At 30.1% G+C, this 27,812-nt stretch overlaps 3 protein-coding genes across 3 annotated transcripts in view; 2 read left to right on the top strand and 1 right to left on the bottom strand.

The window, feature by feature from the left end:
- The window catches only part of LOC147073889 (uncharacterized), a 670,186-nt gene that overhangs the window by 319,602 nt on the left and 322,772 nt on the right, over positions 1-27,812 (bottom strand). The window lies entirely within an intron of this gene.
- On the top strand, positions 4,831-9,550 carry LOC147073900 (UDP-glycosyltransferase UGT5-like). Its single transcript, XM_085944642.1, has 4 exons — positions 4,831-4,872; positions 6,585-6,807; positions 7,841-8,230; positions 9,540-9,550. The coding sequence occupies exons 2-4, from the start codon at positions 6,663-6,665 to the stop codon at positions 9,548-9,550; spliced, it is 546 nt and encodes a 181-aa protein (XP_085800768.1). The 5' UTR covers positions 4,831-4,872; positions 6,585-6,662.
- On the top strand, positions 18,499-23,175 carry LOC147073899 (UDP-glycosyltransferase UGT5-like; the record flags this gene model as incomplete). The annotated part of the gene is made up of 4 exons (XM_085944640.1): positions 18,499-18,504; positions 18,853-19,041; positions 20,709-20,931; positions 22,820-23,175. Coding segments are annotated over exons 1-4 (774 nt in total), but the record flags the coding sequence as incomplete, so codon positions are not given.

The following is a 27,812-nucleotide window of genomic DNA, read 5'->3' as shown; positions in this document are numbered from 1 at the left end:
TAACTAAATACATTCTATTTTCCATTATTAAAAAAACCAATACATTATTTTAAATGTGTTGTCTTTTTGAAGCGTTTCGCATTTGAAGTGAAAAAAATACATATAATAATAATAAATGACAGATCGCAATGTATAAAAAATAACAGGCAAATACTCAAGAATCACCATAACGTTTAATATAAATATATAATTGCATAAATCGGTCCTTGGCTTAATGCGTCACATATAATATTATCACACTAACCTCATCAGGCGGCGGGGATGCCACACCACGTACCTCGTTTTTTTTTTCGATTTACAATGCTTGAGACCACTGTACCGTGACAATCCCTCATCTGATCGGAGCAATTCTGATATAGAACTAAAATAATTAATACGCTAAAATAGTTGCACCAATTAAGAAACAAAAACTAACTAGTATTAGGAAGCCTGCAGGTCGTTTTAAAATTGGTCGACCAAAATATATGGCGTAATTGAAAAAAGTGATAAAGCTATCGGCGCAAATTTGGCGCCGGTGTTACAGGATGCAGGACATGATGAAAATCAAAAAAAATAATCATATTTTGATATTTTTAAAAGTTGCAATTACTTAATAATATATGTAGTTATCATTTTATGATGTTAGTTATATACAGTCCAATATATTTTTTAAGAAATATTTGATTTATAAAATCTATTCAAAATAATGATTAGTTCGCTAGGTATGAGGTGTTTGAGACCGTAATAAACATAAGATGGCCCTCTATCTTCTAAATATCTTGAAGAGTATTATATTTAGCTTGAGTTTCAGTATATCTTCCTTTTATTATTTACTTCTATCATGGACTTTTTATCTATGTCATTTTGTATAAAAAAGGCCAAAAAAAACCCAAATAACTATATTTGACATGTTTTTTTCATTCCACTTATACACAAAGTTTACTTAAAATGTAAATACTTAATAGAAAAATTCAAACCCTATAAATATTTTAAACATTTATTTGAATTGAATGAATAATACATGAGTTATATAAATTTTAGTAATCAGTGTGCCTTTTTAAGTGATCCTGAAAAATTAATTCTGTATGCAATTTGTTAATACCGTTACCAAAAAAAAGAGAATAATAAAATTTACTGGGTCGCAGCTGTGTCTATTTTAGCAAACGCTACTCTGGAAATATATTTTCTTCATATTCAATAAGTAGAATATATTTTTATAGTGACAAAGCCATCATCAATTGATATCGTATTCTACACAATTGTAACAAAACGTATATTTATTTTCAGATGAAACTTTATTTAAGTTTTCCAATCGTCTTGGGTATACTGCTGGTGCAGTATTGTCACCAATATAATGCATACAATATACTAGCGGTAATCCCCTATTCTGGAAAATCACACTATTTGAATGTTCTGCCTATAATACAAGAATTGGCCAACAGAGGACACAATATAACGATTATAGCAAGCTTTCGTGAAAAAAATGCCAATTATAGACAAATTGTTTTGCCGAAAATATCTATTTGGGCATACTGTAAGTAACCTTAATAATATTATTGTATATTAATAAATTGAAGTGTTAAGTTTTTAAGTGACAGTTAAGTGAAAAACAGTGAAAAATGGGTACGCGTGTGAATGCGTAGAAAAAATATTAACATGTCAAACTACTTTATATACAAAGTTATATTTGCACGTAGAATTGAGTCTTTGTTTGCAAAATTAGCGTTATTTTTATATCTTTGTCTTAAGACAATTAATACTGCCCTTCTAAGGAAGAATTCAGTACCTGTTTCTCCCACACTTTCAAGATAAATGACAGATTGTGAATTAATAAAAAAACGGTCATATTTTTTATTAGTAGGATGTTAAAATACAAACAAAGTAATAATAATCAAGCAGTAACTGCAATAAATAGGTGCAATAGCTGCCTTTTTGCTAAGAAGTGTGTATAATTTTAGCAGATGTCCATTTTTTCACTAAGGATTTTAACTATATAAATACTAGTTTTAAAGTGAACAGAATATATAGCTTTCAAAATTACCTAACGGATGGCATTCATAACTTAATTTTACAATTTTTGCGTGTCAGTTACTGCCTTCTTCCTTGGAAGGGCAGAATAGAAATTAAACACGACGTACTTACCAGCTCAAAAATCATGTGAACGTATGCACGTTACTACGTTAATACTTATATGCGTATGTAGTCGAAATTAAATTATGATTTTTACCTGATGCATAAAATAATATGTCCGATGCATGTTTTGAAATAATAGTGTAATTGCTATAATGGTATTTTTTCCAAAGTGGGACTCAATTTTTGATTCTTAAATTTTTAGAATACAAAACAATAATAAATTAACGCTGTGATTTTAGTTTTATTTTATTCAAAATTAGCTCAACCTCCTGAAATATTGTATTTTTATAAAAAATGTGTATTATTAAATTTGTTAAATTTTATTTGGCTGATATCCGTTAATATCATTCAAAAGAAGGTTATTATTTTTTCATACATACAAATACCATATAAGTGTATGTGTATCAGTTATAACAAATGAGTGATTTTGATCTGTCTTCAGTCAATTTCATATTTTATCAATCGGTTTATTTTACCTGAATCTCGATAAACTAAAAATTACAATATAATACATCAGTATACTTATTGTGATCTAGTATAATATTAACATAATATTATAATCTACGTTGAAAAAAATACAGTAACTGATTTTTTTTTTTCATTATAGTATTTTTTAAAATAATAATAATTGGAATGGTGAAAAATACATATTTACATTATAATAATCATTCTCAACTACATAGCCTAAGTGCTAGAGTTATGGGGTTCATAAACAATTTTTAAGACTTCCTTATATTAAACTGTATAGAACCAACGGATTATTATAGTAACTATTTCTCCAAAGTATCATTACATACAGTTGTGTAAAAATTTAGAAGATATCTTTATTTGGCAATGTATATTTTCCGACTTATTCATACATTATGATAATGAGAACGTTGTATTACTATGGTATTAATATCTGTATCCTTGATACGCAATTCAGTATCCATATTAATGAAACTCGTTTTTTTTTAATTCATACTACGTATTTAGTAATAATATGTTTGTCATTGTAATGCATTATGCAGGTAGCATACGTATTTTTATACGCATTTTAATTATGTTTGTATATTGTCATGGTGATATATAACGTGCTTAACAAATCAAGAGCATTAGACGTTTCTTCACCCAACGTGCAAAACTAACTTGACATAGGCAATTACAATTGGGAGAGAAACATGTGTAAATATGCAAATAGATTTAATTAATATGTGTAGTCCACTTTTGTGAGAATGAGTTTAGGTAAACAGTTTTAAATTAAATTCTTAATATAGAGTTTATATACATACTTCTAATAGTGTACAAGTATTATTTATATTATGTATATTTTCAGTGCGCTGTTTTTTTTAATTGTTTTATAAAAACATAACAAAATACTACATTTTATAGAAAAATATTCAAAAGCTTTGATATTAATTGAATTATCATTTACTTGGTAGAATTCCAATTATATTTTCATTTCTTAGCTTTGATATTGTTATATTTTAATAGTGTTTTTTCTACTTATTTTTTTAATATCATATTGTGAGCATCTTAAATTAAAATTTTTCATATTATGTTCTCATAAAAAGCACGTTTACACGTGCATGAATTTATTGGCGGTATTAGGTATTGTCGAGACCAAAACAATAAAATTCAATAATGTAAATACGCATTATCATGCATGCATAAAATAAGTTTTGCGACATCTGAATTTTCACAAGATTGCATGACGTATAATATGCATGCGCAGTAGAACGATAGTGGTGAAAATGCGGGATAAAATACGAACAAACCGCGCAGAGCGTTGTGACGTTTACCAATTTTCACAACCTGTCAAATAGCATCATACAATGACAACTACGCATTTCGCTTATGCTCGAGGAATGATATTGGCGAGACAGTCAGCACTTTTGCATGTAAGCAGTTATTATCGTGATATTTTAATTTACACACTGTTGGTGCCAGTTAATCTATGAACAGTAAAAACAAAACTGATTCGGTTGGTCGATGGTGTGCGTGCAGATGTTTACCCCTACTAGTGCTACTAATTACCTGGTAGCCGATGTACGCATAGCGCTGACGATGGTATACGTATTCGTATCCATACAATCCACGAACCGAATCATTGTTTTGTTTTTACTGTACGTGTATAAGCGCTTTAAGTCATTTATATTATCGAATAATAGAATAATCTCTTTTTTTACAGTCGGTGGAGAATCAGCAATTTTCGAAAACGAAAAACATGGCCTTAAATTGGAAAAGATATGGAACGGAGGATATTACATAACGGAAGCTGCATTAAACACAACAGTCATGCAGGACTTTATAAAAAATGACAATTCACACTTCGATTTGATATTCACGGAAATATTCTATCAAGAAGCTTTTTACATGTTTGCCCACAAATACAATGCACCGATAGTAGCGCTTTGTACGTTTGGACATAGTCAAACTATATCCGATACAATGGGAAGCCCTCTAGCTTTATCCTATATGTCGCACGAGTATTTAAATCCCAATAAACCGATGACTTTAATTGATAAATTTACTAACGCATATTATACTCTGCATGAAATCATATCGAGGCAGTATATATTATTACCTAAACATCAACAATTGGCAGAAAAACACTTTTCGCATTTACCTCAGCCCCTTCCAAGTATAGTAGATATTGAAAAAAATATTTCTATTACATTTGTCAACTCACATTACTCGTATGATACAGTTAAACCATATGTGCCTGGAATTATTGAAGTGGGTGGTGTGCATATTCAAAAAAATGAAAGCCTTCCATCTGTAAGTACTTATACCAATTATCTTTATATTGTCTTATTTTTTATATCGTATACACTCTTTTTATTATATCATTACCAACAGGGGTAGTTTCATCACTAGTCAATTTCTGCCACGTAGATTCATCGAATTTAATAAATTCAATGATCGGGTGAGCTTTAGAGCATCCCGCTGTGCCCCTTGAATAAAGGAATTTGTTAATCCACTCGCCTTGTAATTGAATTCAAATTTAAATTTATTAATTTTTACATAGGTATGGTGATAATTACAAATTATAAATTTAAGACTTTCACAACATGACATTTAAAAACAAATAAATAGTATTAAAACAGTGTAAAAAAGAAATAAATATATGCACTAGGTATAACAAAAAACAGTATGAAAAGTAAAGTAAAAGGTACAAAAATTATAAAGTATGGAAGCACATCGAATGAGCTAAGTGGAACTTATTTTAAGAATTTATAAAACGATGCCTGCCTATACTCATCCATACCATTGACATCTCATCTATTGAGGAATTTTTAGTGCTTAGTTTTTAGTGGTCTTTTCGAATTATGCCCAACTTGCACCTTTCTATGCCACGTTGCGCTACTCGATTGTTTTTTGGATTTTTCTTTCAATAAACTCAAATTTATTATTTAATCTTATTTTACATAAGTCGTTTCACACACATTGTCCCTAATTTTACAACGATTTTCTTAGCTCGTATTCTTATTTGTCCGGTGTTTGTTTGTCCGGTACAAATCTTGCAATCGATTTTTAATTAACTTCCCGACTAACTAGACATTTGAAACTTTTATAATATATCAAAACACGATGCAAATGCATTTTTTTAATACTTTTAGCCATCTTTAAGTAGAATTTAATTCATTTTCAGTTAATTCTATTTTGTATGAACAGTTATTTCGATACCATTATTGGTTGCTAGGGGATCCTAGCAACTAAATTATTAATATATACCTACGTGCGTTACTATGGAAATCAATATGAAATGACATTTCATTATTCAGTATTTCTATTAAGTATAAATTTTTTTGATCATTTAAGCTAGTCAAGTCAAGTTTATATGAAATTTAAAAACGTTGTACCTATCTAAAAAGTTCTTTTTATCTTGTAATTATTTTTTAATCTATAAGGGTCCACTCACACCATTTTCATTCATTCGTTAACATAATATAATAATGTAAAAACAGGTTGATGTATGTATGATTGCAAAATTAACTCATTAGTGTCATTATTCCAAATGTGCCTTTGTTTTTATGTAAATATTATCATATTTCGGTAACGCAGTGACTAATAACCAAATATTTTTATCAAAACACATAATTATTCTATGTAATTAGTAAGGAAGTTAACCTACTCCTATATACGTCATGATAATAAGGGGTTTTCTCTGGATTATCGATATGTGTTTTTTACATATTATTCTGTAGAACATTTTTACTTTAATATTAAAATTTAGTTTGCAATGGTAATTAGTTATTATCACATAAAAACATATGATTCAATATTTTAAAAATGATACCTACTTACAATTATGTACTTATAATTTATTGTATTGCAAATAAAATAATGAAAAAATCTCAATTCATATGTTTAGCAATATTTTTTTTAATATTAGAGGGTACATATTACTGTGTTCTTGTTTCAAGTGATTTAAGATATACGATACATCATACGGCTATAAATAATAAAAAAATATAATTTACTTTCAGCATCTTCAGTCGTACTTGGACGAAGCAAAACACGGCGCAATTTATTTCAGCTTGGGATCAAATGTCCAAAGCAAAGATATGCCTAATGAAAAACTCGAAATATTTTTGAGTGTTTTTGGAAAATTGAAAGAGCGAGTTCTTTGGAAATTTGAGTCTGAAAATATGACTGGAAAACCAGAAAATGTTCTCATTGACAAATGGATGCCACAGAATGATATTTTGGGTAAGAGAAAAAAAAATCTTAACATTTTTAAATCATTAGTTACCATGCAAAATGTCCTCTTCTGAAGAAAAAAAGTCGCAATTCCAAATGACTCAAATGGAAAATTAGGGAATTACCTATATGTTATTAAAACATAATATGTTTAAAGCTAACGGTAAAATGTGAAAAATGGGGGCTGACGTATATAACTAATTTTTCAAACAACCTACTGTTAAATATGTAGCAATCATACAGTCAGCATTAAATGAATGACATACTTTAATATGTATATTTTGTTGTCAAAACAAAAAAATAGAGCGATAATAATTTTCAGCATTTCCTCAATCATAACTTGATCAGTAGGGTCTGTTATTATTTATTAATTGCGACAATATCTCTTGTAATACATGTTTTACTGCAAGTGTATAAATTGTAAGGACAATGCATGAATCCTCACTCACTCACGAGATGCACTACTATTGTCATGAGTCTTTCACTTGACATAATCAACCGTCAATTCACTCAAATCAAGCCTTTCAGTTCATTAATATAATCAATCTCTTGATCACATCGATCTCACCAGTAAATTATTGTCCGCGATTATAATCTCACGGCTGTCATCTTTACATCTTTATTATTATATTCTCGTATCAATCAATAAACTTTGCTTCAAACATCCACGCAGCAACAAGCTTCTTTCTCCTCCACCTCATCTGTTGCCATAAATACTATTTTTAAAACAAATTAAGCTGGGTTTGTTAGTTTATGAATGTAGGTACCTACATTGAAAGTAGACGTTCTTATAGAACCAAAATCAAGACAAAATATAAAATATATACTATTGGTCACCAATTTTAAAAGGCATTATAATTAATTTTCTGAACGTAGTTTATATTTAATTGTATTATAAAAATTCATGTGAAGTATTTAGTGGTTTTGTCAATGACAAAAGAAGATTATTTTTCACAAAGTATTAATTGTCAGTGATATTTAAATTTTGATAACAATTTACCGTAATCTATTTTTAACTGAAGTATATTTTATTTTATTTCAGCGCACCCAAACGTAAAATTATTCATAAGTCACGGAGGATTGCTGAGCACCCTTGAAGCGACATCTAGAGGAGTTCCAATAATTGGAATACCATTCTTCGCAGACCAATTCAGAAATATAAAAAACATGGAGAGATCAGGGTGTGCATTTCACCTACCATATTCTTCAATTACAGAAGAATCGCTGGAAAATGCATTGAATAACGTTTTAAATGGCGAAAAGTACTCAAAAAAGGCTAAAGAGCTCTCTATTCGATTTAATGATAGGCCCATGTCAGCTCTCGAAACGACAATCTATTGGATTGAGTATGTAGCGAGACATAAAGGTGCTAGTTTTATGAGATCGCCTGCCCTCAGTATATCAAAGTTTGAGTATTATATTATGGATATAGGTTCTATATTTACACTGATAACATGTATAGTATCAATATTTTTATATAACTGTTATAGAGTTATATGTAATACAAGTAAAGTAAAATACAATCGTAATGAAATGTATAAAAATAAGAGAAAAAATAAATAATATAATATTACTTTATACAAACGTTGTTCTTTCGTCTTCTTACAATCTTACGTATCATTTTGATCTCCTCTACCACTTACCTCTATTCAATGCCTCTTATTTCCAATTTCGGGTGCCCAACTCCCAATTTTTTTAATGAGACGATTCGAGGTTCAGTTTCCGGTTGCGGTCCCATCAAATCGAAAATTGGAACCCCGGTTTCAGGGTTTGGTTTCAATCATTTTCGATAGGTATTTCAAGATACCTTTACCAGGTGAATCATAATAAAAAATCATATAATTCAATTTATAGGCTATCAAAAATATTACTTTAAAAAAATACCGTAATATTAGTAAATAATTTGTGTGTTAATTTTTTAAATTTAAATTAAATTAGTTCAATACTAATAAAAATAAATCAATATTCATAATTAACCAAGCTAAATTAATATTAAAAAAAATTCTAAATCTCAGGCGCGACTCTGTTGTATATATTATTGATAGATTGACTTCTAACTAAGTTAACAAGTAAAACCAGAGGCTATTTTACCACGTTTTTATTAGATCGTATTCTTGTTTGTCCAGTACAATTTTTTTCTTGTTTGTCCAAGATTTGTATTGGACGATTGAAGATTTTTAACTAACTTTATGACTAGCTAGACATTTGAAACTTTTCGAATATATCAGAACACGACGACAATGCATTCTTTTAATACTTTTAGCCATCTTGAAGCAGAAGTGAATCAGTTAATTTTGTTTTGTATGGAAAGTTATTTCGGAAAAAAATCGTAAAAAGTAAAACACTATTATTGGTTGCTAAGGGGGTCCTATCAATTAAATTATTAATATATACGTGCGTTACTATGGAAATCAATATGAAATGTCAAAATGACTTTTTAGTATTCTATATTTATTCAGTATTTTTATCAAGTACAATAAAAAGTTTTTATTAATACATAGAATTTTCAAGTTTTTATGATTCAACAGAAAATTTTAAATCGTGGTATATAAAAAGTCATTTTTATTTTGTTATCATTTCAACTTCATTTACCTAGATGTATGCTACATCTCTATAGAAAAGGATTGTTTTGATACGATAAATCCATAAATCACAATAAACAATACACACTGAAACACATACTATTATAATATCTACGTACAAGGTAAATAATATTAGTGTTTTATATTTTCATTAAAAAGGTTTGGAATAATTTCCATAGATGGTATTATTTTCATTGAGTTGAATTGTTAGCAACAATTAATACATTACCTACACTATTAAAAAATGGATAATATAATTATTATAATCTGATGTGATCGAGGCTGCCTTACGAAAAGGTTTCGTAACATATTTTTTGTTTTACAGGAAATATATGTTTGCCAGACCCATGGTCTGGATCCAAACACACATTTAAAAGTAACACGTGGTTTTTGCTAGATATTTTCTATGCTATGCTAGTTATTCCGTTTATTCAGTATAACTCTACCTACATATTGAATTGCATTTTATTAAAGTTGCAACCATCGGTGGTATAGCTTCATAAATGTATTGGAAACAAGGCCTGAACAAAAACGATGCATAAGTGCGAGTGAGAAAGTATTCGGCACCCTTATAATCTCTGCGACACGCGCTAGAGTAAGATAAAAGGTTTACAGATGTGGGAGATGGTTTGCTACGGTGTAGCTGCCAAATCTCACCTTATTGCTTAACTAAGCGTCGATAACCGTGTTGCTAAAATTGCTATTTTTTGTGTTAATTATAAACTCAGTGATAAATATTTTTAGTTAATTAAGTAGAAAAGATGGTTTTGTGTGTTGTATTAAAATGTGGTAGCCGTACTGATAAGCAAAAAGATGGTATTACGTTTCATAGGTAAGATGAAACATGTTCGTGATTATTTATTTGTATATCAAGTGACCGTGTTTCTTTAAAATAACTAAAATTATGGATATTTTTACCAAATGGTTGCATTTTGACCGCTTAAAAATACTATATAACTTTAAAAAAATAGTAAAATATATTTTAATTCTGAACGTCTAGTGCGAGCACTAGCGAAATGGTCTATGATCTCGAACATTTCAATACGAATGTATGAATACGAATGAATGCGAACGAACGCTCGCCCACAAACCAAACGCACGGCATGCAGCTTCATTTATCAATGCAATTGGTGGCGTCTAGATGTGTCTATAGTCTAAGATTGAAAATAATATTTATAAATATATAATATGTAATTTATAATCATAATACATCCAATAAGATCGTATCATTTTTTGGAAGGAAGAGCTATACAAAAACTGTCGCTGGACAACATTAAGTTAAAAACATTGAGTAGGTAGTATTTTTTGAATCGTTACGCAATATTTATAGCAGTAGAGTAGGTAATATTTACCTATTTATTTTATAGTCTTGTATTTGACGCTTACATATTGCAACCTTACAAATATAATGCCATGTCACCTTACTGACGAGTTATTTCAGTTTTGTGAGTAGTGTATGTAGGTTTATTATATTTTAGATATTTTCAACTCTGTTAACTTTATTAAGGTAAGAAGTTCTTCGTTTTTCACTCGATTTTCTCTCATATATTCAGCATTCAGAACGTATAAATATTATATTTCCATACAAAATATAAATACACCAGACAGTGACTTACATAAATCAATACGGAGTTATTCCACCTGCAGTAGGGTTAGTTAAATATAATTGTTGTTAGTAGATATTAATCTAGTAACCCCTTTCTAGTAAATTTTGTTATTCTTATTTGGATATTCTGTTTTTTATATTCATTTCAAAATCGATTATAAAATTATAATAAACATATGCCACCTTTAAATATATCGCACACTGAGTATTAAACCAAGGCATCTGCAAATTTTTCAATTTCGAGATTAAATGCAAAACAACTGCAAAAGTCGTGAACTTGATAATGTAAAAGTGAAGTAACGGAAAGAACATGCAATATAATGTAGATATAAACCAAATATTACGGTTTTTTTAGAAACTCTATTTCTCCTAACAAAACGAAGACTTAAAACCCTAATATATCCAAAATATGTCTTTTGCAGATGCCTTGGTTTTACACTCACGGCGCGAATGGTTGTGCGAGGCAGTTTTTGGTTTAAAAAAATAATAAAAATACACTGAATTTTATTTAACCTCACACCAATAGCGTCAGATTGACATTAACCTTTGTGATAGGTAGGGGGCCCGCTTCAGGATGTAGGGACTATGATTATAGTTTTGTTATAGTAACACTTTCAGTATGGTCACTTTCATATATTAAAAAAAGTTTGGCACAACCCTTAGTGCAATTTTATACAAAATACAGGTTAAAATCTACTACCATATTAAAATGACTGTGGTTGTAGTGTTGCCATCTTTTTGTCGCCAAATTATAGTACGTGGTCCTTGACATTATAGAATTTCGGTAAAAATTATAGTACGTACTCGTCATCATCTGATGAAAATATATAGGTTTTATATTTCTCATAAAAATAACGGAAAACTTGAAAAATTCCAAAGCCCTTTTTACTTAGATACCTCTTCCAGCCAAAAATGCTTACCGCCGAATTCTTTTTGTCGGCTCGCCAAATTTTCTTTTATTACGAAATTATAGAACTTTGTACAAATTTATAATACGAAGATATCGATATTTTAGTGATTTTGGCGTATTTTGTAATGTCCAAAATTAAATCTTTAAGATAAAAATACATTTTTTTCCGATATTCATTGGGTATACTATACTCTGCCTTCTTAATATCGAACATAGTAATATGCGAACCAAGATTATAATACAAATACTACAATTAATTACCGTATGGCTAGCAGCACTGGACTATTTATAGTAAATGTGTCGCTAGATTTCAAAATCTGCCAAATCTATAATAGATGAATAGGAGAAAAACAGCTTTTCGTTTTGTCAAATACACAGTCACAAGGGTGAAAGTTTATATTATTTCGAGAATAGAATATTTAAAATTAATAAATTCCACATTTTGATAATGCAGAAATGTTAGAAAGCAATAGTTCTTGAGCAATTCACAAAAAAGGTCAAAAATACCTAAAGGTGGACTTTTTTGACTGATTTTGAAATGTAGTAACACAAATGTATATGACCAATAAAACCATCTCAGAATCAATCAATAATAAAAAGAACTTATTACTATTACAATGTCATAGTAAATATTATAGGAGTGATAACAATTTTCTGTTTAAAATGTAATATAAATTAAAGAATGCGTCATCAAACTGATAGTTAGATTATTCAAACTATACAAAAAAAACTTTGGGATTTTTTAAAAATAAATTTACTTTGAAGTTTAGTAAGAAAAACTATGTTATTTGGGTCGTATATATATTTTTTTAGTAAATCGTTAGACACAAAATACATCAATAATTTCATCCCAGATCGATGAATCGAGTGAGAACCCTAGTTACGACATTTTGTACTAAATATGATTCAACTATTATAGTATGATTTCATAAGCATTCATAATATTAATAGTCGTTCTCAAGTGCAGTTGGATGTCAAGAGTTCAAAACCAGATAGATACACATAACCAAAAGTACGTAGAATCATTCAGTATATGTAAAGATTATGATCAGTTAACAACTTTATTTATTTATACAAAACTAATTAAAAATGTCAAATCATAATATTTTTTTAATAAGTATACCTATCTGAAAATATTATTTACTTACTAGAGTATTTAATTTTATTAGAGAAACGTTATTAAGTATATGAATTAAAAATATAATAATATAAAATATTATATTTTTTTTCTAATGTTCGAATTGCATACAGTATAAATATTGAAAACGATGGCCCAGTCTTAATAAGTCGGTAATTATGACTGAAATGACTATCGACTAGGTATAACACACAATTTTTGGAATTCAATCTTAGATTTCAATTCAGTGCTTACCTATTATTCCTATTAAAATATAATAATTGGTAATTTTTCCTTAATACAATTAACTAAGTTAAAGGAAATAGAGGACGACTGCGGTCCCATGACCCCAAGCGATTTTATTTTATTAACAAAACTTAAAATATATGTCTCAATTGTTTATAGTAACTTACTTTGATTCAGTATTATTTTATATAAATGGGATATTTAGTGCTATTATGAATATTAACAAAAGACGAAGTATCAATTTTAATACAACTTACTAATGATCCGACTGCGGAAAGGAAGAAGAGTGTAATCCAAACAAATCAAATTTACAGGAGGCACAAAAATGTTTTTGTTATAGTTTTTGGTCAAAGTTAAGATACAAAATAGACATAACCTTCAAGTGCATGATAATTAATTATTTGGTTTTTATATTCATAATTTGATATTAATTATTGAGGTAATTAAAAAAAATCAACAAAAATTATGGTTAAGTCATTTTTACCCGTTACTTCATTATGTTTCTTTTTTAAATTTCTAAATTTACTCATGGCTTATATTAATATTGTATTGTTATGCATTTTTAATTTAAATATAATATTATGGAATATAATAACAATCGAATAGAATCATATCGATGCAATAAATTTATAATAAAGCGTTTCATTAAATGTACAAAACAATGCGATTTCTGTCCATTTCGATATCCATAAAATAATACTGAAACCACACTGATTTATTCCGATAATCTAATCAGTAGGCTACTTTATACGAGTTATAAATAAGAACTCTGCCATTCTGGGCAATGTTGACCTGTGTGTCCCTGATAACTATCTTAGAAATAGAGACCGTCAGTTGTTTATTCTCCCAAGGTGCAGAACCAACCTGCCACTGGTAATGCCAATTGGGAGGGCGATTACTTTGGTCTTAGAAATTGCTTCGGGTTTTGATATATTCCACCTACGTGAGAATGAGTAAAGGTGGACGTTGTTTTATAAATTCTTTAAATATGGTCTGCTTAACTCATCCGGTGTACTTCCTTGTACCTATATAATTTATATTTTTTGTATTTACACATTTCTACTGTTTAAGAACATATCTACTATCTATATCTATACTGATCTCTTCTCTTTTTTTATGTAATACTGAAATGTTTCTAAATGTCATGTTGTGAACGTCTTAAACTTATAATATGAAATATTGACAATATGTTAAAAAATAAATAAATTGAAATTCTATACGTTTTATATTGTCAAATAATATTTAAATAGTAAAAACAAAATTATGTGTAAACAAACCGGTGTGAATACGTAATAGCGCCTGTACACGCCTATAGATTTACTAACACCAATAATTTAATAGTGTGTCACATATAGAGCTGACTGTCTCGCCAATTTCATTATTTAAGCGTAAGGGAGATGCAATGTGGTCATTGTATGGTGCAAAATGTTTTGAGTGGTGTAGTTCATTTTTTTTGACAGGTTTACCACTATCATTATACTGCGCAGGCGCAGATATCTCACAAAGTCCAACTGTCACGTGAAAATTCTGAACTTTTTTGAGATATGCATGCAATCTTGCAACTTTAATACGTATTGTAGCCGCGACAGTAGGTACTTACTGTCAGCAGTAAATCTATGCACGTGTAAATGGGGTATTAGTTAGTGAAAACGCAATAAACGAAACGAAGACACAAACTAGAGCTGTAAAAAAGCAGATACATAACATTTGCCACATGATCAATATCGCAGAAATTTATTCCAAACATAATATCAGCCTCACCCTTGCCAGGAATATAAAATCATCGCATGGATACTAACAGATCAAGGAGTACTGTGAGCATATATAATTAGGGTTGCATTTGGGGACGACAGCTGCTGTCCATGTGACGGCAACACGTCTCGAATGGTGTGGCATGTCATTAACGAATGTCCAATTTTAGAAAAGAGTGATGTGTTCTCACAACATTAATATAAAATTTACCTCCAACAAACCTTACCAAATAATAAACAACAACATCTATGTAATTATGATAGCATTAATCAAAACCGGTTATACGAAGCAATGCGAGAAATTGAAATTCCGACGAAAATAATTAAACTTGTAGAGATGACAATGACACCAGTACAATGCCGGGTGAAGTTTCAAGTGGTAATATCCGAGCCATTTACGAGATCACTGAATGGCCTCAGGCAAGGTGACGGCTTGGGATGCCTTCTTTTCAATATTGCGCTAGAAAAGGCGATACGGGATGCAAAGATTGATGCTCGTGGCAGCGGCACGATATTTACTAAGCCTCTGCAGCTGCTGGCGTATGCCGATGATATCGACATCATTGACATATCAGAATTGGCGCTGAAAAAGGCATTCACAGCACTAGAAGCCTCTGCCAAAAGAATGGGCTTACAAATAAACGAGGCAAAAACTAATTACATGCCTGTCTATGTCACACCACGAGGAGGCGCAACAAAGCTAGATATCGGTGCATATAAGTTTGATACGGTCGACAGTTTCATATACCTTGGTTCTCTCGTAACTCGACATAATGATATTACAGAAGAAATCAACAAGAGAATCATGTCTGCGAATAAATGCTACTTTGGCCTGTTAAGACATTTTAAGTCCCGCATACTATCTCGCCGAACTAAAAGCACTCTTTACAAGACACTTGTAAAGCCAGTGCTCACCTACGCATCGGAAACCTGGACATTAACTCTGCGAAATAAACGAACCCTGAACATTTTTGAAAGAAAAATTCTCCGCCGTATATATGGACCGATCAGGGACGGCACCGATTGGAGGAGAAGATATAATGATGAGCTCTACGGGCTATACGAAGATTGCAGCGCAGTTCAATCAATTAAGATTTAAGATTAAGAATAAACCGGCAAAGAGAGTGATATCCGGCAATCCAATCGGGTGTAGAACAAGAGGCAAGCCAAAGATTCGCTGGTTGGATGGAGCTGGCATTGACTGCCGTGTTCTAGGGGTACCATATTGGAAAGCGCCCACACTAAGTAGGGACAGGTGGAGGAAGCTGTTGGAGGAGGTCAAGACCCACACCGGGCTCTCGCACCCCTGCTGATGATATCTATGTAATTCTGACCGTTAAAAAAAATAAGAAATATTAATTGTAGGAACAGATTTCACCTAAAACCCTAATCTAGCAATTTTTAAAAGTTGTAATCTCTCATATAGAAAAATACGTAATTGACTACGTCGAAGTATCTCTATGTATATATTAGAATCTCCTTAAAGGACATGGTTCGTAATAAATTAATTTATAAAAATCGTTGGTGAAATAAAATGATTAGTATCATAATAAATCTCCTAATTATATATACGAATAATTATAAACCCATATTTTTATTTAATCTATTTTTAGATGAATTTAAACGTACTACTGTCATTTTTGATGTTCATAAAATGCAGTTATTCCTATAACATCTTGGCAGTTATACCCTTTGCGGGTAAATCTCATTACCTCAACATGCAACCAATACTGGAAGAGCTAGCGAATCGAGGACATAATCTGACTGTCATAGCGTCTTTCGCAGAAGAAAACCCTAACTACAGGCAAATTATATTGAATACGGAGACAGTTTGGGACTATTGTGAGTTTTTGTTTTGTTTTCGTATGGTGTTTCCATTCCAGATGTATTTTATCACCACAATGCGACATGAATTTCTCCTGACTACTGATATTCGAATTTCTGGGAACTTAATCCAAGCTGTGTATGTGAAGTAGGTTGCCTTCTGGGCAAGGCTGAGACAATGTTTAATACAATGCATTGGGTACCACTCTATACCGGTATTTGTCCAACGGTTATCCACTAACCAAGCGACATGTCCAGTTCATTACCATTTCATCTGCTGTGCGACTTTTATCGCAACGTGTACTTTATCTGCATTCTTATCAATGCCTTTTTATGGCCTTTCCGCGTTATATCCAACTTGCAACTTTCCATGACACGCTAGACTACTATTATATAACTAACCTAACCGAACTATTTATCGACAAACGAAACAAATCAAATACATTTTCAGACTGCATATGATGTTGAAATCGAACCTTTTTGATTACCCATCACCATATATCTCAGCCATCCGATAGACCGACAATATTTTTATGTATAAGAAAAAAATATATAAATAGAAGTACCTACTTAATAATTAATCAATATTGTTTATTCTGTACTTACATTAGTTTGTTTTAATATCAACAGATGTCGTTATAAATTCGCTTTTTTTAAATGTCTTTAAAAAAAATAATAGATATTATTCAAATATATTTCTGATGAAACAACCATAGTATTTTACATTTAAGTTTATATTATTGACAAATAATAATTTATAAATATTTTATTTAAAGTATGGTGTATTCACACGTTTACCATTGAATATCAATTTAAGAATAGTTATTGTTAATCAAAATGAAGAAAACAATATGTAAACCTTGTAATTTTCTACTTTACGTCACCAGCATACAGTCTGTTGCACGTTTTATTTTAACGGCCCATATGCTCAGCGTAGTTCAAAATTGAGTTTTCATCTAATCATCTTTAAATGTGTTAATTTTGCCAATTTTTTTAATAATAAAATGCCTAATTCTTGTCAAATTTGGGATCACAGAGATTATCAATATAGTTTTTTATCGTAGATATTTTACTAAAATTATCTCCTCATTAATTATACTAATGGTTTTATAAATGCGATTAAAAATTATTAAATGTAAAAAATCTTAACACCACTGCACATTCATGTACTGAAATATGACTATATTCTAAAACATTAGAGCGAGAGGTTTAAAAGAATACTATTTTATGTAACAAAAATACTTTATGCAGTCATCAAATATTTAAAATAGATATAAAGGATAATAAGGCTTCAAAATTAAATAAATAGATTATCTACAACGTTTAAGGAATGTCCAGGATCATGGTTTGAAAATGCAATAAAAGCTCCATTTTGACCTACGCCGAGCATGTCCCCCCTGCGTTCGATTTTTCTCTTTTTTCGCGATTATTTCTTCGTGGCTGAGTATTATGAAAATAATGACAAATAGTGATCTTCTCACCAAAATTCTTCACACTTCTCTGCATCTAATAGAATCACTCCAGTGAGCTGTTAGAAATTTTCTATATTTTCCAAAACCACCAGTGAGTTTGTTACTAATAATATTATTTTGTTTTTAGTACGGGCGAGAAAAGGCGCAGATAGTGGAATTAGCATGCTAGACTTCAAATCTTTCGAAGATATAATGGAAGTAACATGGGACGGATTTTTCTATGTGACAGAATCAATCCTTAATTCACCAGCGATGCAGGAGTTTATTAAAAACGATTCATCCCACTTTGACTTAATATTTATTGAAATATTTTACCAAGAAGCATTATACATGTTTGCTCATAAGTACAAAGCGCCAATCGTTGCTTTTAACACTATGGGATTCACGCAATCAACAGCTGATATCATGGGAAGTCCTATAGTGTTTCCGTACATGACCCATGAATTTTTCCAAATCGGCTTACATCCTACTTATATTCAAAAGTTACAAAATGTTTATTACACTGTTTATAATTCATTTTGGACTAAGTATTATTCTCTTCCCAAGCATCAACAATTGGCTGAAAAGCATTTCAGTACTTTACCCAAGCCTTTACCACAATTGTCAGATATTGAAAAGAATATCTCATTACTATTAATAAACACGCACTTCAGTTACGATGTCATCAGACCATATGTGCCAGGAGTCGTGGAGGTTGGCGGGGTACATATTAAAAATACGAATAAATTACCTGATGTAAGAATTATTTTTCAATTTTACATAATATATATTTTGAGGCGCCTAGTTTCAAACCCCCCCTAAAATGATTTAAGGTAGTTTTGAGAAAAACTCATAAGTACCTATCTATTAAATTTTAAATTTGTGAACTTTGTGTATTTATCATTTAATTCGTACATCCTAAAAACTATTTTGTTTAATATCTTTTACTCATTTTAAGCATATTTCACTAAAAGAATAAATTAAAAATGAAATGATTTTCATTTTAGGGGACTTTGAAACTTACCTATCATTTTAGGGGGTTCTAAAACTTACATATTGTAGCGATGCATGAAGAAATCGCCAAAGGCGTCTCGTCATTAGTTTTATTGGAGAAAAATACATGTGGTTAGTACAAGTAGTTAAAAATATATTTATTCAAAAAATAGTAATTAAAATTATGTTTACAACATAAAATTTATTGAATATACATAATTTAAAAACATCTCAAATATATACCTACCAGAAAAGACCTTTTTTAAATACATCCGACGGGATTCGATTGGCTTATCCATTTTAGGGGTATTTGAAAAGCACCCCAAACCATTTTAGTGAGTTTTTAAATTTACCCTAAATTTTGATAATACGTATTGACGGTTTTTGGCCATCATATATGTTACAAAAATATCCATCTAAATACATATCTCATAACTCAAAAGAATTCGAAAACCGTTTTAGGGGGGACTAAATTTGAAACTAGGCGCTTCATTTTATGGTTATTGAATAGTATTATAGTACTTTTACTCAATAATAATTTATAACATATTTAAGATAGTAACATTTTTTAATTAACATAAATGCATAATTTCGAAACACTTAACAGGCATACTTATATACATAATATGATAAAAGATATATTACCGGACAAGACCATCGGCTTTAGGCCAATGTGCTTTCCAAATAAAGATAAAGAATGATACGTTTTTAAACTGTGTTGAATATAAAAATTGTGAATTAAATTATTGGAAAGTGCAAGTACGTTAAGACTAAAATTTTGAAAGACCCTGACGTCGGCTAGGAGGAAATTTGATCAGTTGCATGACTATTTGTTAATTTAGTCGTAATGGTTGATCAGGTGGTTAGATTGATAAAACACATTGGTCAGAATCCAATGGATACAATATTTTGAGTCCTGTCCGGTACAGCATCTTTTTTCTAATGTGTAATTCTGAGGTGTTTCTAAATCATGATAAAAATAATTTATTATACATTTTTCTTTCTATAAAACGTTAATTTTTGTTTCTTTTTATTAAATTTATCATTACTTTTATCTGGTTCCTTAACATTTTTCTAATATTTTTCAACAAAAGTAAATAATTCAATAATGATCCCACGCCCTCTGTTAAGTAGAAATACGTAAGTACATCAGATGATATATGTACACAACGTATGCGATTTAACCCACTGATATTTAAAATCATATTATGATAAACTTATAATATTCTTCAATACTGTGTGATAAATACACGCGTATTCATATTATTAATAAATGCATGATAAATGACAATTCCTATCATAACATCATCGTAAAAACAAATTAAACATAAAATAATATATTTGTTTGCCTCATTATTAAAATTTTATTGCCAAGTAGTGGTGAACTTTCGCTGGTACTAATATAATATAAATATTTAATTTCGTTTCAGGAAATTCAATCATTTTTAGACAACGCAAACAATGGTGCAATATTCTTCAGTTTTGGCTCCAATATTAAGAGCAAAGACATGTCTGATGACAAGCTGCAAGTTTTCTTAAGAGTATTTGAAAAACTTAACATGAAAGTATTATGGAAATGGGAAGATGAAGATATGATTAGAAAACCGGAAAATATTTTAATTAGAAAATGGATGCCGCAAAATGATATTTTAGGTGAGTAAACTCTAGAAAACAACATATATTTTCATTACCGATAGCAGTTAAATTGAGAAAATATTTTTTTATATAATTAATTATAATTTGGTGATTTCAAGTAAACGTGTATATTATATAGATTAATAAGAATGTCTGTGAAGCAGTTTGCAATGCCTAGCAAAATGATCGGCAATTACCGTTTGTTTCTGTTAGTTATAAATGTGTTTTATTAGTAATTTGACAAAATGAAAACACATAACGAAAAGGAAGTTATTTTTTTTGCCAGTCAGACGATTAAACTCGCAAACCTTGGCTTCAGACAAGTCCTACTATAGTCAGTCCGTAGCAAAAAATGTGGATTTTGATCAAAGTGCTAGTTATACTACTTATATACTTCGAATGGAATAATATGGTAAATGGTTTGAAGTAAATGATTATTATTCCATATCGATTATGAATGAACGAAATAATAATATGCAATCGAAAGTTTACTGAAAAGTGCAAAAGGGTTACCGTATGTAATCGAACCTAGCAATATCGTGCCACGGCCTGACTATAAATGACCTTGGGCTTCATGAGGACGTTCACCAAGATACACAAAATCCACTACAGCTGTATTTTAAACCTGGATTTAAGAATTCGCTAATGCAGTCTCCTCATTTTACTTAAGTATATGGCGAAACTATGTTCTCTTATTTAGACAATATGTAATTTAAAAAAATATCTTTGTTATGTAGTTTTACCGACGGTTTCATACAATACGTGCTTACGATTTGATATGCTATTGGTACAATGAACCATTACAAATTTGCTGTATTTGTTTACCATGATATAATATGACTACATACTGTCACATCCCTGATTATTAGGCTTCTCCTAATAGTCCTAATTACTTTATTATTAGTCGCATGCACATCCCTGATTTCATAAATACGTTAGCCAGCCGAATACACATCTTAAATTCTTTGATTATCCGTCAAGATGTTTATAATTTTAGGTAATTAAAATCATGCATGGCGATGGAAAAATATGAATAATATTGTTATTGCTTTATATAAATAAAATTAAATAACATAGCTAGCACGTAAGAATTATCAATATAATATTACGCAAATATATCATACTGTAATTCTGCGGCATGCAAAACGAAATCATATGCTTTATAGAATGCGTTGTTTCAGTCGCTGACCAATGTCTCACCTATTTTTGTCGCATTCAGCTTCAACAAAAAAAAAAAATTATAATGAAAATGTAATTCCTATGAGAAAAAATCTTGGATTTTAAGTAGTTTTAAAGCTTTTTAATCAGTAAATTTGACTATAATAAATTAATTCACACTCAAGCATACATCAACCATGATTTTGCAGAGAGCCTAACCTCAACTATTCAAGTTATATAATATAACAAAGCCCTCTACAGTCAAGCGAATTTTGATCGTAGTGCTAGTTATAATGTATACTTAGACTGCACTGTAGTTAATTCGTAGTACAAAATTATGGTTACTTCATAATCTATAAAAATGTAATACGTTAACTAATATACTAAATAAAATATTCAATTAAAAATCGAAAGCAATAAGCATTACCACTGTCCAAGAAAAATAGAGGAGGAGATATATGCCTTCAACCTCACAGAGTACAGCTGCGAATTGCGGATATCTATGAGAATGTCGACGAATCGAAGGGTGTCCTGGTGGTGGGTAAGATGGAAGAGCTAGGCAAAATTATAAAGTTATTTAACAGAATAGGAGTGAGGACCTGATCGACGGATCCCCTTCTAGAAGAAAAGAGGCGATATGACTGCGAGTCGCAGTCAAAGCCTCGGTAAAATCACAAAAAAGCATTACCAACGAAACTTGCATTTAAATGCCGTGGTCTGATAATATAAATACAGTTCTATTTTTCAGGTCACCCAAATATCAAATTATTCATTACCCATGGAGGATTGTTGAGCACACTGGAAGCAGCTCATCATGGCGTACCAGTTATTGGGGTGCCATTCTATGCTGATCAGCACTTGAACATTAAGAAGATGGAGAATATTGGTTTCGCAGTGCATTTATCATACGAAGACTTGACTGAGGAAATATTACAATACGCTATTAATACAATTATAAATGATACAAATTATATAGATAGAGCTCGAAGGCTTTCGATTAGATTTAAGGATAGGCCTTTGTCGGCGATGGATACTGCGATATATTGGATTGAATTTGTTCTAAGGCATAACGGAGCCGCTCATATGAAATCTCCCTTGGGATCCTTTTCATTTTTGGAATATCATTTATTTGATTTAGGATTTATACTTATTATTTTTATAATTGCTTTGATTTTATTGATTTATTTGAAATTAAAAATATTATTGCTAATTGTTAAATGTTGTAAAGGAATTACTGTAAATGATCGAAGTAAAAAAAATAACTAAATAATAAAAAAAAATGTATTAAATCAGCTCTACAATCCTATGAGCTAATTTGGGCTGCCTCATAAAGTTGTTTTTTAACAGATTTTTGTTTTACGAAAAATGGAAGTAAGATATTTGCCCAACTGTCAGATCCATGATGTGTGGCTAAGTAATCATTGAAAAAAGAACATAATATTATGAATTTAACAGATACTCGAAACCAAGACCAAACGACTTTAATATATTATATATTATATTTTAATGACAATATATGTATGTAATACGTAGAAGGATAATGACCAAATTAGCTGTAACAAGATTAATAAATATATAATATCAATAGATCTCAAAAATTAATAAATTACGCGTGCAGATAGGTACTATTTATTGTTTTAAACATCCCTATATTGTGTAAAATCCTGAATTTAAGATCCAATAAAGGAAAATGCTAGTCGTATTTGAAATGTGATTATCATGGTGAAAATGAAGGATATCAGATACGAAAAACTGCCTGAACATTATAGCAACTGAGGTAAGTAATAATAAATATATATATATAAATTATCAATAATTGTCTCAAATTGGAAGCGTCATATTTTACCAAGTGCCTCTGGTAGGCAGAGCATTCAGCAAAGACTAGTAGACTAGTAGTAGTAATAGTTATCTTAATATGCACTCAAAATCCAATACAAACTGCGGTATTATTTTTTCTATCGTTTGACATCGTATGCAGAAAGACAAATACCGACCATAAAATAAATGGCTTTAATATATATAGTTAATATACTTAAGGGCGGACGTGCTCAGCGTGGGTCAAAATGGAGTTTTTTTTCTATTTTCAAAGCATGATCCTGGACATACCTTAAACGTTGTAGATAATCTATTTCTATTATTTTGAAGCCTTATTATCCGTTATATTTATTTTAAACATTTGATGACTGCATAAAGTATTTTTATTACATAAAATAGTAATATTTTAAACCTCTCGCTCTAATGTTTTAGAATATAGTCATATTTCAGTACATAAATGTGCAGTGGTGTTAAGATTTTTTACATTTATTAATTTTTAAACGCATTTATAAAACCGTCAGTATAATTTATATCGACATTATTATAGTGAAATATTTACGATAAAAAATTATATTGATAATCTCTGTGATCCCAAATTTGACAAGAATTAGGCATTTTATTATTCAAAAAATGGGCACGATTCTCACATTTGAAGATAATTATAAGCTATGTCTTCGACCATTCAAGTGTGATAAACATCCTACAAATTATGATTGCTTTATAATAATTATTGACCTAAGAATAAGGTAGTGTTTTTTTTGAAATACGCCATTTCTTTTGGCATTCCCCAGTGGTTAAGCTACAATATACGGCCGTAGCCATAATTTGACAAACTATAATTGAAATAGGGAGTAAAATGATGTTAACGCGCGTGTTTGAACATGTACCTAACCGATTTTTTTTTAAACGGTAAGGTTTAAGGTATGTCCAAAATCATGCTTTGAAAATAGAACAAGAGCTCCATTTTGACCTACGCTGAGCATGTCCCCTTTAATAATTTTCTGACTAACAATTGGTTAAGCTTCGTTAGATAGACACCAATAATAATCTAATGATTTAAAACAGGAGTGTCAATTTCACCATTTTAACAGTAGGTACTTATAAATTACAGTATTATAAATTAATTTTGGTACTTGTCAAATAGTCCGTCACTATTTGGTCCTATTTTAATTGGTGTTAAGCATGTAATATACCTGCGTAACGGACAATACTAATCACGACTATTTGCAACATTTATATTGAATTGAATGACAGCAACAGTAGGTATATTTATTTGTTTTTTTTTTAACTTTCATAATTTTGAAAAACACTTTCTGAGAAAATATATTATAACCAATAGAAAAAATCATTTTTGGAAAAAGTAAGCCACTCCGGCACGGAATCGAACCCTGCATCTCCCGGGTTTATGCCCCATCCGCGCATTACCTCTATGCTACGCGGTGATATACTAATAGCGACAAATTTTAACAATTGGCCACTTTTAATACCCACTCATCAGCGCTCTTCTAAATCAAGCTACTTTCGTAATCGATTTTTGTTTATTAAATCCGACGTCGTGGATTTCTCCAATATTTTTTTATGATGAAACTTACTTGAACTTGCTAATAATTTATAATTAACTATTTCTTTTATTGAACGAATAATTCACAAGATTTAAGAATGTGCCATTCTAATTATTGAACATAAATAATTTTTAAAAACTTTCTGAGAAAATATATTATAACCAAAAGAAAAAATCTCGTTTGAAAAAAGTAACCCATCTGTTATTGATTGCGCAGAAGATCGGTGGGTATTTCAGGCTTCATTTTCGGGAAAATATAAAAATATAATATACCCACGAAAATAAGCAAAAAAATTCTATCGTAACAGTATAATTGTTTGTTAGTAGACGACCTCGAAATCTAATATAAGTAGGTTAAAGTATGAAAACATTTTCTGATAATCTTAATAAAAATCAATAATTATTATCCCCATAATTACTGATAACATAAACTTGATAAATTTATGATACCGTGTTCTTCACTGATTAACTGTGCAAATCTAATATTGTTTTAGCTACCAATGTATTCCAAGGTAAAATAACTAAATTGAATATCGATCGATGTTGTTGAAAATAATTTGCGATTTTAACAGAACGATCGTGCATCTCCTATTAATTTATAATAGACGTTAATTACAGAATAAAGTAGGCAAATTTCTTTGCTGTTATAATATGACTAGCAAGGAGTGTCTTACTCAAAATAAAATACGTTCTTAGCGATCGAGTTTTCACCTACACACCAGACACTAAGTATGGTTCGCTGTATATTAACCAAATATTTTCCTATGGAATTGATGTATGGACACTAAACCAGGAAATATCACAGAGAGTTGAGGCTTTCTAGGTGTGGCTGTACATAATAATATGTAGGTTTCTTTTTAAATTATTTTTAGATTGGCTTAAAGCAAACGTTTCACAGAGTAATGTGCTGTCCAGAGACACCGAATCGAATATTAGATTTCCCTAACAGTGCCGAAAATTTTTGGCATTTTTAAGCGAAACCCATCACCAGGAACAAGTACACGCGGTGAAAAATCCAAAAAATCTATTATGATGACAAACAACCTCAAGTCTCAAACATTATATACATATATTTCTTATTTTCCATACAATGATTCGTATTTTTACAACGTTTTTCTTAGGCTCCTATTCTTATTTGTCCGGTGGTTCTTTGTCCGGTACAAATCTTGCAATCGATTTTTAACTAACTTCCCGACTAGCTAGACATCTGACACTTTTAGAATATATAATAACACGATGCCAATGCATTTTTGAAATACTTTTAGCCATCTTTAAGTAGAATTGAATTAATTTTCAGTTAATTCTGTTTTGTATTAAAAGTTATTTCGACACCATTATTGATTGCAAGGGGTCTGGGGTCTTAGCAACTACATTATTAATATATACGTGCCTTACTATGGATATCAATATGACATTTAAGTATTATTTCTATCAAGTACAAAATTTTTTGATCGTTTAAGCTAGTCATGTCAAGTTTATATGATTCAACAGAAAATTTGAAAACGTTGTATATAAAAAGTTCTTTTTATCGTGTAATTATTTTATTTTTACACCATGTAAAATGATTTTTATATACCTGCTTAAATATTTTTTTTTTATTTTAACAAAATTTATAATTTTAAAATTATGTCGTTTATAGAAAAATAAAATAAATTTGGTTACAGTTAAGGATTGCAATACCGACTGAATATTATCATTATCAATACTGATATTTCTTATAGAATACAGGTATTAATACCGGTATTCATCAAAACATAATATTATAGAAAAAAGAAGTACCTATCAATAGGTAACTATTAAAATATATTTGAAACATTATTTTATAGCAACCTTAAGTACCACCCACGCTTATATGAGCCCAGATGATCTTATTAGGATCGGACATGGTCGAAAAAAAGTACCCACCTACATTTATTATGTTGACCTTTGTAAATATGTATCGATCATAATATTATTTTAGAACTGCTCATTTTAACAAATACTATAAGTCCGGGTACAGAAAAATCTGTCTAAAATTTAATGTTTGTTGGATATACTATCAACGTGGATCAATAGTTATAAAATAATTGGTAATATTTGCCATGAATGATTTCTTTTTTGACATAATATTATGTTAATTCGTCACGACAATTCTATAAGTAGTCATATTTGACGGCAGCATTAAACGTAAATTTAATATACAATATGTAAGTAATGAAAAAATAACATTAAATTCATTTTTCAGCACGAGTATGCTTTCTTTATACCGAAAGACCGGTATTTTGAATTTTTGAAACCGATATTTTTGTATCGACAACCGGTATTGAGTCCCAAAGACTACGATGGGCGGGACATGTGGAGAGAATGCCTGAAGTTAGAGCGCCAA

This window comes from Rhyacophila brunnea, unplaced genomic scaffold, assembly GCF_057557595.1.
Source record: "Rhyacophila brunnea isolate RB1 unplaced genomic scaffold, BYU_Rbru_1.0 scaffold_17, whole genome shotgun sequence".
In the NCBI taxonomy this organism is placed as follows: domain Eukaryota; kingdom Metazoa; phylum Arthropoda; class Insecta; order Trichoptera; family Rhyacophilidae; genus Rhyacophila; species Rhyacophila brunnea.
The sequence above is the reverse complement of the archived record's forward strand: the minus strand, read 5'-3'. Positions and strand labels throughout refer to the sequence as shown.